This window comes from Periplaneta americana, chromosome 8, assembly GCF_040183065.1.
Source record: "Periplaneta americana isolate PAMFEO1 chromosome 8, P.americana_PAMFEO1_priV1, whole genome shotgun sequence".
Classification (NCBI taxonomy): Eukaryota; Metazoa; Arthropoda; class Insecta; order Blattodea; family Blattidae; genus Periplaneta; species Periplaneta americana.
In genome coordinates this window covers 134,549,117-134,565,484 of record NC_091124.1, presented here as the reverse complement: position 1 = coordinate 134,565,484, position 16,368 = coordinate 134,549,117, and the positions used below count along the sequence as shown (strand labels likewise).

Sequence of the window (16,368 nt, the reverse complement as noted above, 5' to 3'; positions counted from 1 at the left end):
AAGATGAATATGAGGATGTTCTGTGGGAGGGAATGGATAATATTGAGGAGTGTTGTGATTGTGTGTCTAGGTTATGATGGGTGGATAAATTTTGAAAACGAGATGCAAGATAGACAGGAGTGGAGAAATGCAATATGTGAAAGAGAAGGGAAAGACAGTGGATTTTTCTACGATCTTCTAGACGGAGCCAGGATAACATTTCGAGGGATGGTGTTACGTGATCAGCCCGGCGAATATTGCAGACAAAATGGACGCACATATTATGAACACGTTGCAATCTCTGTGCCGAAGTAATGCTTATATCAGTAAACAGAATATCACAGTAATCGAAGTAGGGCATCACGAGTGTTTGCACTAACATTTTTTTCATGGAAAAGGGTAGAAAATTCTTCAATCGCCTAAACAAGTAGATTAATGAGAATACTTTTTTGCAGGTTTCTGCAACTTGAAGGTTCCAATTTAATTAAGTTCAGAGTAGACACTTTGAACACCTTCTTTAACCTGTCTGCAAGGGATAAATTAATAATTCATATCATAAGTAAATGTCACTAAAACCTGTCTTTTCTTTGATGTCGCATAGCTCCTAAATGACTTGTCAGATAAGATTGGTTGTTTCACGAACAATGATCGTCATAGCAAGATCTATCATATCTCAGAGTCTTTCACAGAGGTTCTGACTCACTCTGTATATTTATGAACATTTTAATGTTGTGATCCTCTACTTTGTTTAAAGTAACTGAATATTCTAATGAAGAATTGTCAATCTTTTTATTGGTATACTAGTATTCCCAACTGCACACAATATCAGTCACTCATGATGCAAAATAGATAATGTTCAAAGACATAACACATGTGATGCGGCCTGCAGCAGGTAATTTTAAGATACCTTCCTTCTCTGGACTCTCTTGCTCTTGAAATTCATTATCATGTAAATTCTTCCTATTATGAATTATGGTATTTTATAAATTTCAAGAAGATATGTACCTATGTTAATGCATTCGTCCAAAGAAAAGCTGCACAAAATACAAAATATCTCTAAAGCTATATGCGAAATAATGTTCAATATGTAGTAAGTCACAAATATACTGTACTTAGGACAGTGTACTCTGATCAAGAGGGTGACTGCGCGACACAAGATAAGCACGTACATGTATGCATACACAAATATGGTGTATGGCGGAGAAGAGTAGTGGAAAACACTTTGAATATATTGGTGAGTGTAATGGAAAAGAGTGGCAACCTTAGGAACGATTTGAAGAAAGACGTTCTGAAAGCTGTGTATTAAGGAACTCAATAGTCTCCATAAGAAATGAAGCAGAAGTGAAGAATGGGATTACATCTGATCTGCAGTCCAAGGTCGCGGAGATGAACATCATTACACAAGCACTGCAAGGAAAATGAAACGAGTATAGAACAAGACAGTGCCATCTGTTGGTGCATGTGGGAGTTCCATCCAGCAGAGTCTAGAGCTCTGTATAAATACAGTATTGCAAAGGTCGGCACCTGGACCCAAGTTTTGGTTTTTGCAGTGTAACTGTAGTGTGTGTATGTGTGTATGTGTGTGTGTGTGTGTGTGTGTGTGTGTGTGTGTGTGAGAGAGTGTTATTATCCCATTGAAATGGCAACTGAAAAGTTCACATTAGAACAAAGAATTTTCATGTATGACATATATGTGAAAGTTGAATCATGTCGAGAGTTCTGTAGGCAATTTCCACAGAAATTCCCTGGCATTCATGTTCCAAACAGAAATACAATTAAGTGACTGGTTCTTAGATTAAGATAGCCTGGTTCACTAAACGCTAGAATTTGTAGGTGAAAGAGAATGATTTTAACGGAAGAAAAACTGGATGAAATTGGGGCATCTTCAGAACACTCTCCAATGAAATCCCTACATCGTATGTCTAAAGAAGTAGGCATTTCAAAGGATCAGCCACATGGCAACTAAACTGTTAAAACTGAAATTATGTGTGTGTAGTACAGGAATTACAGTGAATTTTTGTAATTGGGCTTTACAAAATATTGGTGATAGTGTGGTTGATCCAGAGTTAATTCTATATTTTCATAGTTATGTTTGTACACAAAACAACAGATACTGGAACACATAAAACTCCGACGACTTAACAAAGATCCCTTACATGATGCAAAAATTGGTGTATGGTGTACTATCACTGCCAGAAGAATAATAGGGCCGATATTTTTTTGAAAGAACAATAAATACACACAAATACTATCAAATTTCTTCCCATTGTTGCCAGATAATGAGAGAGAATACGGGTATTTTCAACAAGATTCTGCCACAGCCCACACGATTGTTTGAACGATATAAGGGAAGTTTTTAATGACAGAAATACTTACAAAAGTTTATGACCTGCATGTTTGACAGACCTTATCATGTGCGACTATTATTTGTAAAGATTCCTGAAAAACCGAGTCTATAGAAGTAACTCACACACCATCGATGGAAGTGAAAGATAATATAAGAATAGAAATGACCAGAATAACTGAACAAAAGCTTTTGCATGTTAATGCAAATTTCATCACAAGATGCTAGGCATGTGTGAATCAAGATGGCCACCACTCTGAGCAACTCTTATAACGCAGGTTAGTTCTCATTACGCAATGAATTGTAATTGTTTGCATGCTTTACATATTATGCGTAAAAATGAGTGGAATGTTATGGAGTGAAAATCCTGAGAGCTAAGCGCAACTGTGCTGTGTCAGTTCCTGCACTCCACTGGCCGAAAGATAATCTGACAGCTCTGTAGAATGTTTGCTTGAAAAGAGAATGGTTCCCAAAGTGATACAAGAAAGCAAGAATAATACCAATTTTGAAACCAGGAACAAGACATTGCACGTCTCCTAGCTCTTCAAGAGAGTGAGTCTGGAGCTTGGTTACACGCATTACCTTCTCCTCACATCGGCACCCTAATAGATAGTACATCCTTTAAAATCGCAATAGCTTTACACCTTGGTTTTAAACTCTGCCAGCCACACCAATGTATTTGCGGGGGAATTGCTGATATTTACATTCATCATGCATTCAGCTGTGCGAGGAGCAAGGGTCGCATTCCCAGACATACATCACTCAATGATATCATTAAAAGATCTCTGACTTCTTGTGTCATCCCATCTCTTTTGGAACCACCAGGTATTAGTCGCGCAGATGGTAAACGACCCGATGGTCTGACCTTAATTCCATGGTCTAGAGGAAAATCTTTAATTTGGGACTCCACTTGCGTTGACACTCTAGCTCCATCTCACTTACCGAATACCTTCAGACGCGCAGCATCTGCTGCTGAATTAGCCGTGAAGAAGAAAGTCAATAAATATGCTCATCTTTTAGACAATTATATCTTTGTCCCATTTGCTGTGGAGACCTTCGGTTCTTGGAGTCATGACGCTAAACTTTTGGTATCTCAAATCGGCCAAATTTTGATCTCCATTACTGGTGATTGCCATTGCACTCCTTATTTGCGTCAACGCTTAAGTATTGCTATTCAATGCGGAAATGCAATGAGCGTTTTGGATACTCTTCCAGAGTCCAGCCCTTTGGACGAACTTTTTCTCCTGTAAAATTTTTTATCTCTATGTAAATGTTTATATTTAGTTTTTATATATGTGTAATTCTAACGGTGAAAATATTGTTAATCAAATAATTTTTTATTTATTTATTTTTTTTTTTCATAAGTGTATATTATTTTTGGGAGTGTTTTTTGTAAGTAATTTTATGAGGTTGTTATTGATATGCTGATAAATTATTGTCTTTAGTCTAAATATGAAATTTTGTTAGTCATAAAAAACATCGGAAAAGAAAATAGCATAAATGTTTCGAAATTTCGTCCAATAAGCCTATTGAATGTTGGAAAGCAAAGTTCTAGAGAAATTGTTTATGAAATGGATAACATACCAAAATACTCGAAAGGAATAATGAACAATAATAAATTCGGGTTCGTGCCCCAAAAGAGTGCAATAAGAGCTACTGTGGCATTAGAGGAATTTGTGGAGAGAAACTTGGAAGAAGGGAAGATGTCTAGATGGTAAAGGAGCTTTCGATCCCACAGAGTAGTTTGCAATTATTCTAAATATATTAAGACAATTCCAGTGCCCTAAGAACTTATATAACCCATCAGAAAACTATTTCAGCGACAGAACAGCAACACTGTCAACCAGTAACATTCTTTCGGAGAGAAGTGACCAGAGGATGTTCACAGGGAACCTGCTGTGGATCTATTTTCTGGAACTTACAGTACACTAGTCGCCTGGAATCTGAGAACATAGCGGCTGTCAGCTTCGTCTGTAAAACAGAGAGTGCGCATGCGGGAGCATATACTACCTGTACTGCTTCTACCCACTGCGTGACGTCATTCATACTTGCAGATCCCAGGTGGAAAGTGTACAACTCACTCTTCAATATGTTGTTCACTGTTCATGCCAAAGTATTAGCTTTTGGAGATGATTTTATTTTATTAACGGAAAGCAAAAGAAGAAATAGAAAATTGTACCAATAAAGAAATGTAGAAGATTGCAGCATGGCCAAGGAACAATTAAATGTTTCAATGAAGATAAATTTAAAGTAATGATGGTATCCAGAGAGAAATGGTAAGACAAGGAATTGAGAATAATTCTAAATAATAAATAAACAGAACAAATCAACCAAGTGAAATATCCCGATATTTTTATAAATTCCGGATTCAATTTCAGTGCCTACACAGATCACGTAACAGCAAGGTGTACAAACTAATTCATTCTCTCTTTCTCTCTAAAAGTGCAAAAATTGGTTGCGGACTAAGATATTAGGTGTTTCAAATTAATTAAAAATTACCTACAAAGGAGCAATTCAACCTATACTATTATATGGAGCAGCTGTGTGGATAGAAACATTGGAAAGACAATACAACCAAAGAAGAGCCAAAGCTTTCAAACTATTTCAAATGAAGACCTATGCAAAGTCACAGGATTAAGCCCAATAATAATCTTAATAGAAGAAATTGATGGATTGCACAAAACAATCAGAAAGGGAGAAACAAATTGACGTGTTTGTACTATTCGACAACTGGCCACATTCAACTGAGTGTATTAGAATTTAAAATGTATGTAAAAATGAGGACTATAGCATATGCTGCTATAGTAGTAGAAGCGAAATTGGAGTAGGATCAGGAGTCACAATATTTATCAAACATGTCCTAACACACAAACTGAAATTTAGGTTACATAAAATATGCTAGAATAATCAAGCTGAGCAACTAGCCATTACAAAAACTTTAGATAAGATAAAAGAATTAAGCACAATTGAGAGGGCACTAACATATAGTCAAAACACATTAGACTCTCTCAAGAATTTCAGTAATCACAACGAGCAAATAGAAATATTAGGAACAAAATTCGAACTCTCAAAGAAGACAACTGGACAATCGAATTCAGCTAGATAAAAGCGCATGCAGGATATCATGGTAGTGAATTAGCAGACCAAGTGGTGAAACAAGCAGTGAAAGACATAGCATTAGAAGTCTGTTACATGAGAATTCCCAAAAGTGAGGTAGTCAAAGAAATGTGAGAAGTGAGCGAAGACAAGTAGGAAAAAAATGGCAAATCATTACAAAGGGAGATGTTACTAAGTCACGGCAAAAGAGAGGCTCTAAGTCAACATCCTATAACACCAAATTTCGTAGTCTTCGTCATAGTTCATGGAAAACTCAGATCATATTATCACTGCTTCAAGATTATGTATAGTCCAGATTGAGCAAGTAATATAGCAGAGCAAATGGCAGACCATATAATATTTGAGTGTAAGAAACTAGATAAGGAATGAAATACATCACCTCTCTAAGTATCATTAACATCCTCCTATATTGACTATTTATGTTACATATCCACATCAGTCCCTTGAACTGTCTCTAAGCATAAACAAACCTCCACTGCACCCTACCTTTCGAAAACAAAACAACATCAAAGCATAAGGAGAATATCAGTTGAAGCTGTAACATTGAGAAGGAAGCATTATAGACTTGTTCTGATCACTGTGTGGACGTTACCCACCTACTGCTATGGCAAGAAGACAAATCCCGATATTTGACCATGTCTGAATAGTCACATTATGTCAGGAAGGACTATTGTTGAGAGAAGTTGCTAGACATGTACATGTGAATCAAAGCAATGTGGTATGGACTTGGAATTGTTACAGAAATACAGGTACTGTTAAGGACTTGCCTTGCTTGGATCGTCCACAGGCTGTAACTGCAGCTGATGATCGCTGTCTGAGAATTTTGACTCAAAGAAATCACATGGTCAATGCTACAGGTTTGAACAATGATCTTTTGCAGAATACAGGACGTCGTGTATCTAACCAAACTGTAAGAAACAGATTGCATGATGCTGATCTTCATTCGAGATGACCATGGAGAGATCTGTTTCGTAAACTAGACATCATGAAATAGGATACAGATAGGCAATGAATCATTCAGAATGAACTGTTGCGAAATGGCACAATGTGCTGCTCACTGATGAAACTCGCAAATGTCTTCTGCCTGACAATCATTGGCAATGTGTTTGGAGGGAATCAGGAAATGCTGCACGTCTCAGACATGATGCACAACAAGTACAGCAAAGTGGAGACTCAGTGATGTTTTGGGGGTGGCATTACATGGGATCATTGCATGCCTCTCCTTGTCATTGAGGGCAACCTCAATGCTGTACAATACAGGATCAACATTCTCCTCCCTTTAGTGTTACCGTATTGTCAACATTTTGGAGAAGACTTCCTCTTCATGTACGACAACTTTTGTGATCATCATGCAGGCATTGTCAATGATTAACTTCGTGATGCAGATATCGTCCAATTGGAATGACCAGGTTGTTCCTCAGACATGAACCCTATTGAGCATACGATGAAAGAGTAATGGAACAGAGAAAAATTCTCTCCGGCACCGGGATTTGAACCCAGGTTTTCAGCTCTACATGCTGATGCTTTATCCACTAAGCCACACCGGATACCCATCCCGGTGTTGGACAGAATCGTCTCAGTTTAAGTTCGAACTCTTGGGTTCCCTCTAGTGGCCACCCTCTGCACTACGTCATAGATCTCTATGAACGTAGGACTGAAGTCCACATACATGCTGAGGTGCACTCGTTATGAGTGACTAGTTGGCTGGGATCCGACGGAATAAGCGCCATCTTAAATCCCCGTGCCGGAGAGAATTTTTCTCTGTTCCATTACTCTTTCATCGTATGATGACGCAGAATATCTGCATGGAAATATCATGTGTACTTCGGCACATTAAAATAATATATATGATATGCGTAAATCACTTCGTGATTTAAGATGGCGCTTATTCCGTCGGATCCCGGCCAACTAGTCACTCATAACGAGTGCACCTCAGCACACATGTGGACTTCAGTCCTATGTTCATTGACATCTATGACGTAGTGCAGAGGACGGCCACTAGAGGGAACCCAAGAGTTGGAACTTAAACTGAGACGATTCTGTCCGACACCGGGATGGGTATCCGGTGTGGCTTAGTGGATAAAGCACCAGAACGTAGAGCTGAAAACCCGGGTTCAAATCCCGGTGCCAGAGGGAATTTTTCTCTGTTCCATTACTCTTTCATCGTATGATGACGCAGAATATCTGCATGGAAATATCATATGTACTTCGGTACATTAAAATAATACCTATTGAGCATGTCTGGAATCATTTAAAACAAGTTGTTTTTGGATATCCTGTGACCAACCACGCAATTGGTGAGATCTATGCAGAATAGTCATTGAAGAATGGGACAATTTGGATCGACAGTCGTTTAATGAACTGATGGATAGTATGCCAAGAAAGATCAAGCATGTCTTAATGCAAGGGGACGAACTACTGAATATTAAACACATTGGACTGACTTGTTCAAGTTTACAGTGAGAGAATGAAGTTCTGTTTTTGTTTACATTATTATCTATTTTCCATTTAATGAACAATATGTATTGCAGATGTGTTTCATTTTCACATATCACTTCCAATTTTGTGACAAGTGCATTGCACGTCTTAGTTCATAAGTGATGCAAAACTTTTTGTGATGTAAGTTTAAAAACAAAACTGCAATAAAAGGTGGAAAATGGCCAGTCCCAAAAAGTGATATGATAAAAACTTCCAAGGAAGACTTTATAGACTTCGTGAACAAAATCGATATAGACCTTTTATGATGAAAGCCAATGCAATTCCCATTAATGGTACATTAATAATAACAGAAAAATAACAAAATGCCAATATCCATAGTAGAGATACTTATAGTACACTGGCATTCAAAGATACCTGAACCTTCAAATCGATAGTGATCGATAATTTGTTGGTGTAAGTGTGGTTTTTTTAGTTATCACTTCTATGAATAGATGGTGAAGATAATAATCAGTGTTTCCAATCGTACATAAATATACATACATTATAGAATTCAATATTTCATCCCCCTCTTCTAATTATAAAACAACACTGGGGTTAGCTGGAAACAGCTGATATTGTCAATTATGAGAATAATTTATGCTTCATCTACATCAGCATTTTCCCGACACTTTTTTAATTGTCCCAATAATGATGCCATCTATTGAGAACTAGCAGAACTATTTCAAAGTTTATCATTTTTTTGTATCTTTGGTTCTGACTTATCCCGTGATTCGAAAATTCACTTATATGATCATAAAATCGTAGGTCATATAACTTTGAATGCCAGTGTACATTATTATATTAATATAAACACACGGAAATTCAATGTTATCTTAGAAAGTAAGAAAAAATGGAAGCCTCTTATTTGGAAGACAAATCATGTATTAGACTGAATATTGCTAGAATAAAATATGTAAAAACTAGCATGTAGTATTACTTGAGATTTAATGGAATGTGCTGGGGGGGGGGGGGGGGGGAGGACATTACACAGATATAAATGTACCGGTATTAAAAAGGTGAGACTTATGTTCTCTAGTTAAGAAGATTTACATATTACTTGGAAAGAACAATGTACTGTTAACTGTTTGGTATACTAGGAAAATATGTACATTATAATAATTACAGTACATTGTTTATATCTATAGTACTTCTATGCTATGGAAAACTGCATTTCCACATCCTATTTCTGTAATACAGTGTGTCCAATTTAAAATCTTACTACTAAAGTGGCACTTTAACTCCCTATAACTGCATTAGTTGCTTCCATTATGCAGTCGACAAGGTAATCACAAAATAATCTGAACAACAGTCATTCATCATTACCACTAGTGATGTAGGAAGGAAAATTTTTCGCAGTAAATTTTTTGAATTGGATAACCTTCCAAAAAATGTTCCATTTTATTTTTCCGCAAAAGACAACAAATCTGTTGTATGTAATTAAAATAATTTTATAATTTGTAAACTTAGAATAGGTAATATGTAATACTACCAAACTGTATCTTATTTGTTTTAATTTCTACCTGACTTGTGTTCTTACGCTGTAATTATTATGTAATAAGGTGCCAGATATGTAAAGGATTAAATTCCAATAAAGCCATTTGTAACAACAACATTTTTTCGGAAAATTTTAGGCCTGTCCAAATGATTGCTTTCTTTGTTCCTTTGATTATGGGTACAATCTCAAGAGCTCCATATGTATTGCTTATTCAGTGCTCTCATTACCACCAGCTTATCAAACGGAAGTCATAACTCATCAAAACAGCGACACTGTCAAGTTTGTTCATCAATGTTGGCCCAACAGATTACCCAAGCAGCCACGTAGTCGAAGTTTTCTTTTCCTTCTTACTATTTATATTTGATTAAAATACTTATAATATTACTAATTATAAAAATACGTTGGTATTTGGTACGATTTTTTTTTACAAAATCTATAAGATTAGGCCTACTGCAACTTACTTACTTACTTACTGGCTTTTAAGGAACCCAGAGGTTCATTGCCGCCCTCACATAAGCCCACCATTGGTCCCTATTCTGAGCAAGATTAATCCAGTCTCTACCAACATATCCTACCTCCCTCAAATCCATTTTCATATTATCTTCCCATCTACGTCTCGGCCTCCCCAAAGGTCTTTTTCCCTCCGGCCTCCCAACTAACACTCTATATGCATTTCTGGATTCGCCCATACGTGCTACATGTCCTGCCCATCTCAAACGTCTGGATTTTATGTTCCTAACTATGTCAGGTGAAGTATACAATTAGTGCAGGTCTGCGTTGTGTAACTTTCTCCATTCTCCTGTAACTTCATCCCTCTTAGCCCCAAATATTTTCCTAAGAACCTTATTCTCAAACACCCTTAATCTCTGTTCCTCTCTCGAAGTGAGAGTCCAAGTTTCACAACCATAAAGAACAACCGGTAATATAACTGTTTTATAAATTCTAACTTTCAGATTTTTTGACAGAAGACTAGATGACAAAAGCTTCTCAACCGAATAATAACAGGCATTTCCCATATTTATTCTGCGTTTAATTTCCTCCCGAGTGTCATTTATATTTGTTACTGTTGCTCCAAGATATCTGAATTTTTCCACTTCTTCGAAGGATAAATCTCCAATTTTTATATTTCCATTTCGTACAATATTCTGGTCATGAGACATAATCATATACTTAGTCTTTTCGGGATTTACTTCCAACCCTATCATTTTACTTGCTTCAACTAGAATTTCAGCGTTTTCCCCAATCGTTTGTGGATTTTCTCCTAACATATTCACATCATCCGCATAGACAAGAAGCTGATGTAACCCGTTCAATTCCAAACCCTCTGTGTTATCCTGAACTTTCCTAATGGCATATTCTAGAGCGAAGTTAAAAAGTAAAGGTGATAGTGCATCTCCCTGCTTTAGCCCGCAGTGAATTGGAAAAGCATCAGATAGAAACTGGCCTATACGGACTCTGCTGTAAGTTTCAATGCCTACTGCAACTATTGCCTAAAATTAAAAATACTATTATAAAAGGCCACTCTAAGTATTAGTAAGTCGTGACGAGTTATTCCATCTTGTTGGGGAAACATGTGGTAATCGTCGGCCGAGTACAGAGGAAAAACAATGAAAGTCACAATTCTCGACCCAGAAATTCATCAAGAAATTTTGTGCGCTTTGATGATTTGAAAAAAAAAATGCTGCAAGCCCAGAAAGAGTAGCAAAAGATAGCCTATATGGCATTCAGGAATACTTGAAGCACTTCGGGACAGTGCTAAATTTAAACAGTGTGCATAGCAGTGAACAAAGAGAGCTTGTGGAAAAGGTGCCTTAATATTAGCTTGACCCCATGTAATGAAGAGGCCATCACTGCACTTCCACCGTAGCTCTGTGTGACAAGTTTCTTACTGCAGTTTGAAAAGTCTTGAATATGTCTTAAAAATAAGATCAGAATGTGCTGCCGCTGTTTTGTTCTCACTTACATCATGGAGGCACATAAACCGCTCTACCACCCTTCCTTCAATCATATATCGATAAACGAGAGAAAATTGTGATTTATTCAAGACGTCAGTTGTCTCATCAGCTAATATGGCAAAAAAAATCAGATTTCTGTAATTGCTGTTTAATTTCCTTATTAAGTGCACTGGCAACAGATTCATTTTGAATACGATTTGATACATCTTTGAATACCGGTACTGCAGATGTCTCCAAATGATTTTTTAGAAGAGGGTCGTACTGGGCAGTGTAGTCCAAAAGTTCTAAATAATTACCGCAGTTGTTGGACATCTTCGAATTACCGTTTCCTCTAAATGAAAGTTCCAGTTTTGCAAGTAAACAAATGGCGTTTATAAGTCTTTTCAGCAGAATGTCTCTATTGCGTGTTACCTTTTCATTATGTAGAATAATACTTTGTTGTGTTTGGTTACTTAGCTCAGTTTCAATATGCACAGTTCCAAAAGTTAAGAGTGCGTTAAAACCATGAATATGTGCAATAGCAACATCATGATCCCATATTGCTTTAGTTAAATTACTGTATTTAGCTTTCGTTGCTGAATTAAATTATTATTATCACCAGACATAATAAAAACTTTTTATTGCACTTATATACACGTACACAATGTAACTACAAAGTACTGGTACAAACAAACGTGAGAGAAACAGTACGTTTTACACTCATTCGACTTCGCGCACACAGCCAGCCCAGGCAGGCTACCGGCTGCTTGGGGTATATGCATTTACTACAGTCTCATGAGGCGTCCCTCATTGGTTAGAAGTTATGATGACATGGGTTGTCATGGCAACTTCCATGCTAATCTGTATTCAGCATTGCTGGCGCTGGCACGTTGCTGCCAGCTCGGGACCGCAGTATGTGCATTGTATATGCCCCATCACGCGACTTACAATTAACGAAACGTATTTAGAAACTTTACAGGACTTTATGATTAAATAAACAGAAAGTTTAATAATGGATTTACGTAGATATCGTGATTCTTATAATCAATCAGTGCTGCCCAAGCCATGCTTGGGTTGACTGCACATCACTGCTACAGACTATCCTCCAATGATTGCCTGCATCAGTCAACGAAGTTTCCTCCCTCTCTTCTGCACCACCACATCGTGCATATTCTGATACACTCCTTACTCAATATCCATTTCAGTGAGTGCTGATGACCACTGATTTATATAAACACACAGAATAATCTACAAAAAATCCGCTAACACAAATCAATTCCATGTGAAAGTGTATGTGATTTTTAATTTAAATCGATTAACTATTCGGCAATTCCTGACATGACGAGGTAAGAACAAACTGACATGGTGAAAGAGGATGAACAGAAAGAGCTACGGTGGCAAGGAATGGATAATAAAGCCTGATGTTGATTCCGCAATGTTGTAAGGTAATCAGATAGAGTCATCAGATTTTTGGAGTAGATGTGGGTAATATTTTAAATAGAACAGATAAAGAATGTGCTGTTCTTCACTCCATCAGATGCACCTATAAAAGAGTTTCAAAAGATGGCATTATATGGTCAAATCTACAAGTACTGCAGAAGAAGCAAACACACACATTATGAACATGTTGTAGTCTTTCAGTTAAATTGACAATTATATTTGTCAAGAGAAAATCGCAGTAATCAAAATGGAGCCACACTAGTGATTGAACAATAGTTCTTTTTATGGAAAGAGGCAGACAATTTTGCAAATGATTTAAAGAATGGAGCAATGAAAATACTTTCTTATAGATGTGAGATACTTGACTATTCCAATTTAGATCTCTGTGCATTAATAACCCAAGATTCTTTTTACAGTGTTGCTATATGAAATCTTATATTATTAAATTATCTAAATGTTCAGTAAGGGGAACAGGGAGAATTGTAATTTTATCAGTACAATAAGAATTTGCAAAATCAATAACCTAAAAAAGTGTTGGTAAAAAGGAAATTTTAAGAAAAATCTGTAATATTATATCAGTATTATACGACCTAGCAAAATCAATATGCTTAAAAGAATTAATGCTCAATAAGAGGAAACACTTTTAGGTAAGGTTTATAATTATATCAGTACAATTATAAAATTCAGCAAAACCAATAAGCTAAAAAAGAGGAAAAATTTTCAGGGATATTTACAATTAGGCTACATAAGTACAATAATTAATTGTAAAATTTAGCAAAAGAAATAAGATTTAATAAGCAGAAAATTTTTAGGAAAATTTATAATTTATAACAATACAATTAATTATAATGCATAGAAAAATCAATAAGATTAAGGGAAAAATGTACCAGAATATTGTCGAAAATATTTTGGTTAAAATTTTGTGGATAACTGTCACTAATAATTTGTTATTGCATTAGAAATAATAATGAAATAGGCCTACATCATTTTAATTGAAAACACTTACCAGCCTCAAAGATGATGTTGAAAATGTTGACCCCAGATATCCACACATTTTTAATGCCTGTGAAGGAAATAGCTTATTAGTCTTATTACTTTTTCTGCAGCTCTTTAGAGTACGTAGAATATCCTGTGCATTTTGCCTTTAAGAGAAGTCCTGAGAAGAATTTTTGGGCAGTAAACGACAGAGGGAAGTGGACAAGAACAAACAAAGAAATTTACGAACTCTATAACGAAATGGACTTAGTAATGTCAATCAAGATATACGTAGAGTTCAAAGTCGTTGGGGCATGTATACAGGATGCCTGATGAAAGCATACCAAGAAAAGTACTGGATGGTAAACCAGGAGGAAGAAGATTTAGAGGAAGATCGCATGCAAGATGGATTGATGAGGTGGAGAGTGATCTGGAAAGGATGGGAGTAAAGAGATGGAGAAGACAAGAAGAGGACAGAAGTACCTGCAAGGACATATGTAGGATGCCAATGTTCTACAAGAACTATAGCGCCACAGTGTGTGTGTGTGTGTGTGTGTGTGTGTGTGTTTTCTTTTTTTTTTTGCCTTTAATACTCTACAACAGTAAAAATTACAAGGAATTAAGTCTCTGGATCGAGGTGGCCAAGACTTCTGCTTATTCATTTGTTATGTGTCAACTTATTTATTTAATTTATCTTACAAACTTGTCATTATAAGACAATAGGTGATTTATATGGGGAAGTTCGTAGATAAATGTCATGTACGAAGTGTCTGGGCATTAAATTAAATAAATTATCTGCCAACTTGCAGGTAAATTTGCATGGCAAATGGTCTAGGTTTTCCTATACCAAACATGACGTTCTTCCTAAGTGTCATACAATGTCATAGAAGTATTATCCCTATACTTTCAGTCAGTCTACGGACTTTGAAAAATAATCTGAAAATCCTTGCACTTGTCGAACAGAATTAGTGACAAATGTAAACATCGCTGTTAAACAATAAACCTAAAAACATACACGCCAATTACACAAACAATATACTCGTACCAACTGCCAAATCCAGGAAAAAATTTAAAATGTAATTCTCTTCCATAGGGACTGTATGAATTCAATTGTCTTATGTTTATCCTGTGTTAACTTGTTAACTCAGGCCTTGATCTTGCCAGTAGTGTACACAGTGCAAAACACGTAATGTGAAGTCAGGACAGCAACATGCAGGACGAGATATCTTCTTTGACAGATTAATACAGGGAAATTTTTTTGTTATCTCGATCTCTGGTTCTAATATTATGTCATTTTTTTAACTCTGGGGGAGTATTATAGATGAAGTGTACAGTACAAATCCCTACACTCTGGAACAACTGCAGCAAAACAAGCAACAAGGAAATAATTGCACTGGCTATTAAGGAATTTTCTTCGCAAATGGCATAATATATGTGGATGTCAAGGGTCAACATTTAGCTGATAAGTGCTAAAATGAAGCTATAATAATGAAAACTGTACACAACAAAGCTTTTAAGTACATGTAACAAAGTTTTTCAAGAGAGACATTTTCCTCATCCAAATTATACACCTTTTTAATTGGTTATTTTACGATACTTTACCAACTGCTGTGATTATCTAGCATCTGAGTGAGATTAAGAAGATAATGCCAGTGAAAAGAGTCCAGGGTCCAGCACCGAAAGTTACCCAGCATTTGCTCATAATGAGTTGAGGAAAAATCCCGGAAAAACTTAAATCAGTTAACTTGTCCTAACCAGGATTTGAACCCGGACCCACTCGTATCACAATCATGTATGTTAACCATATACTAGTATGCCCCTTGTCTTCCTCATATATTCCCACTGTCCTTGTCTTGCTCCTATTCTTATCCCCTCTGTTCTCCCTCCTGTTTTCTTTACCCTCTTCTTGTGCTCCCTGTATGATTCCTTTTGTTCTCCTTATATTGTTTGTTATTCCCATATTCCCTTGTACTCCTTGTATTACCCTTGTTGTCCATGTATTCTCCCTTATATTCCTCTTATTATTCTATATTATCTTTGTCTTCTCCTTGTATTTTCCGTGATCTCCTTGTATTCCCTTTGTTCTGTTTGTATTCCTTAGTGCTCCTTACTCTCGTAATCTCTTGTTCCCGTTGTACTCCCATTATCCTCGTATTCCCCTTGTTCTCTATGACCTTCCCTCCTTGTTCTTGTAATACTCTTGTTCTCAACATCCCACTATTCTCCTTGTATTTCTTCTTCTCCTCTCTGTCTTCCCTTTATTCTTCTTGCCTTCCATCTTTTCCGTCTATTCCCCGTGTTCTCCTTCTATTCTCCTTGTTCTTGTAGTTCGCCTTCTCTTATTTTATTCCCCTTAATTTCCTTGTATTAACCCTTTCTCGTCTTTCCCTTGTTCTCCTTGTATTCGTCTGCAATATTCGCCGGGCTGATCACGTAACACTATCCCTCGAAATGTTGTCCTGGCTCAGTCTAGAAGATTGTAGGAAAATCCACTGTCTTTCCCTTCTCTTTCATATACTGCATTTCTCCAGTCCTGTCTATCTTGCGTCTCGTTTTCAAAATTTATCCACCCATCATAACCTAGACACACGATCACAACACTCCTC

The 16,368-nt window shown here is 36.6% G+C and overlaps 1 protein-coding gene across 6 annotated transcripts in view; it reads right to left on the bottom strand.

Annotated features, from left to right (window-relative positions):
- Nucleotides 1-16,368, bottom strand: part of Sras (Ras converting CAAX endopeptidase Sras) — a 168,787-nt gene that overhangs the window by 95,738 nt on the left and 56,681 nt on the right. For 4 of the 6 annotated variants that reach the window (XM_069833671.1, XM_069833670.1, XM_069833668.1 and 1 more), the window contains exon 4: nt 13,794-13,850. The exons of the other annotated variants lie outside the window; for them this stretch is intronic. In XM_069833671.1, the coding sequence (XP_069689772.1) occupies nt 13,794-13,850 (57 nt within the window). The remainder of the gene's footprint in view (nt 1-13,793; nt 13,851-16,368) is intronic. 6 annotated transcript variants of the gene reach the window in all.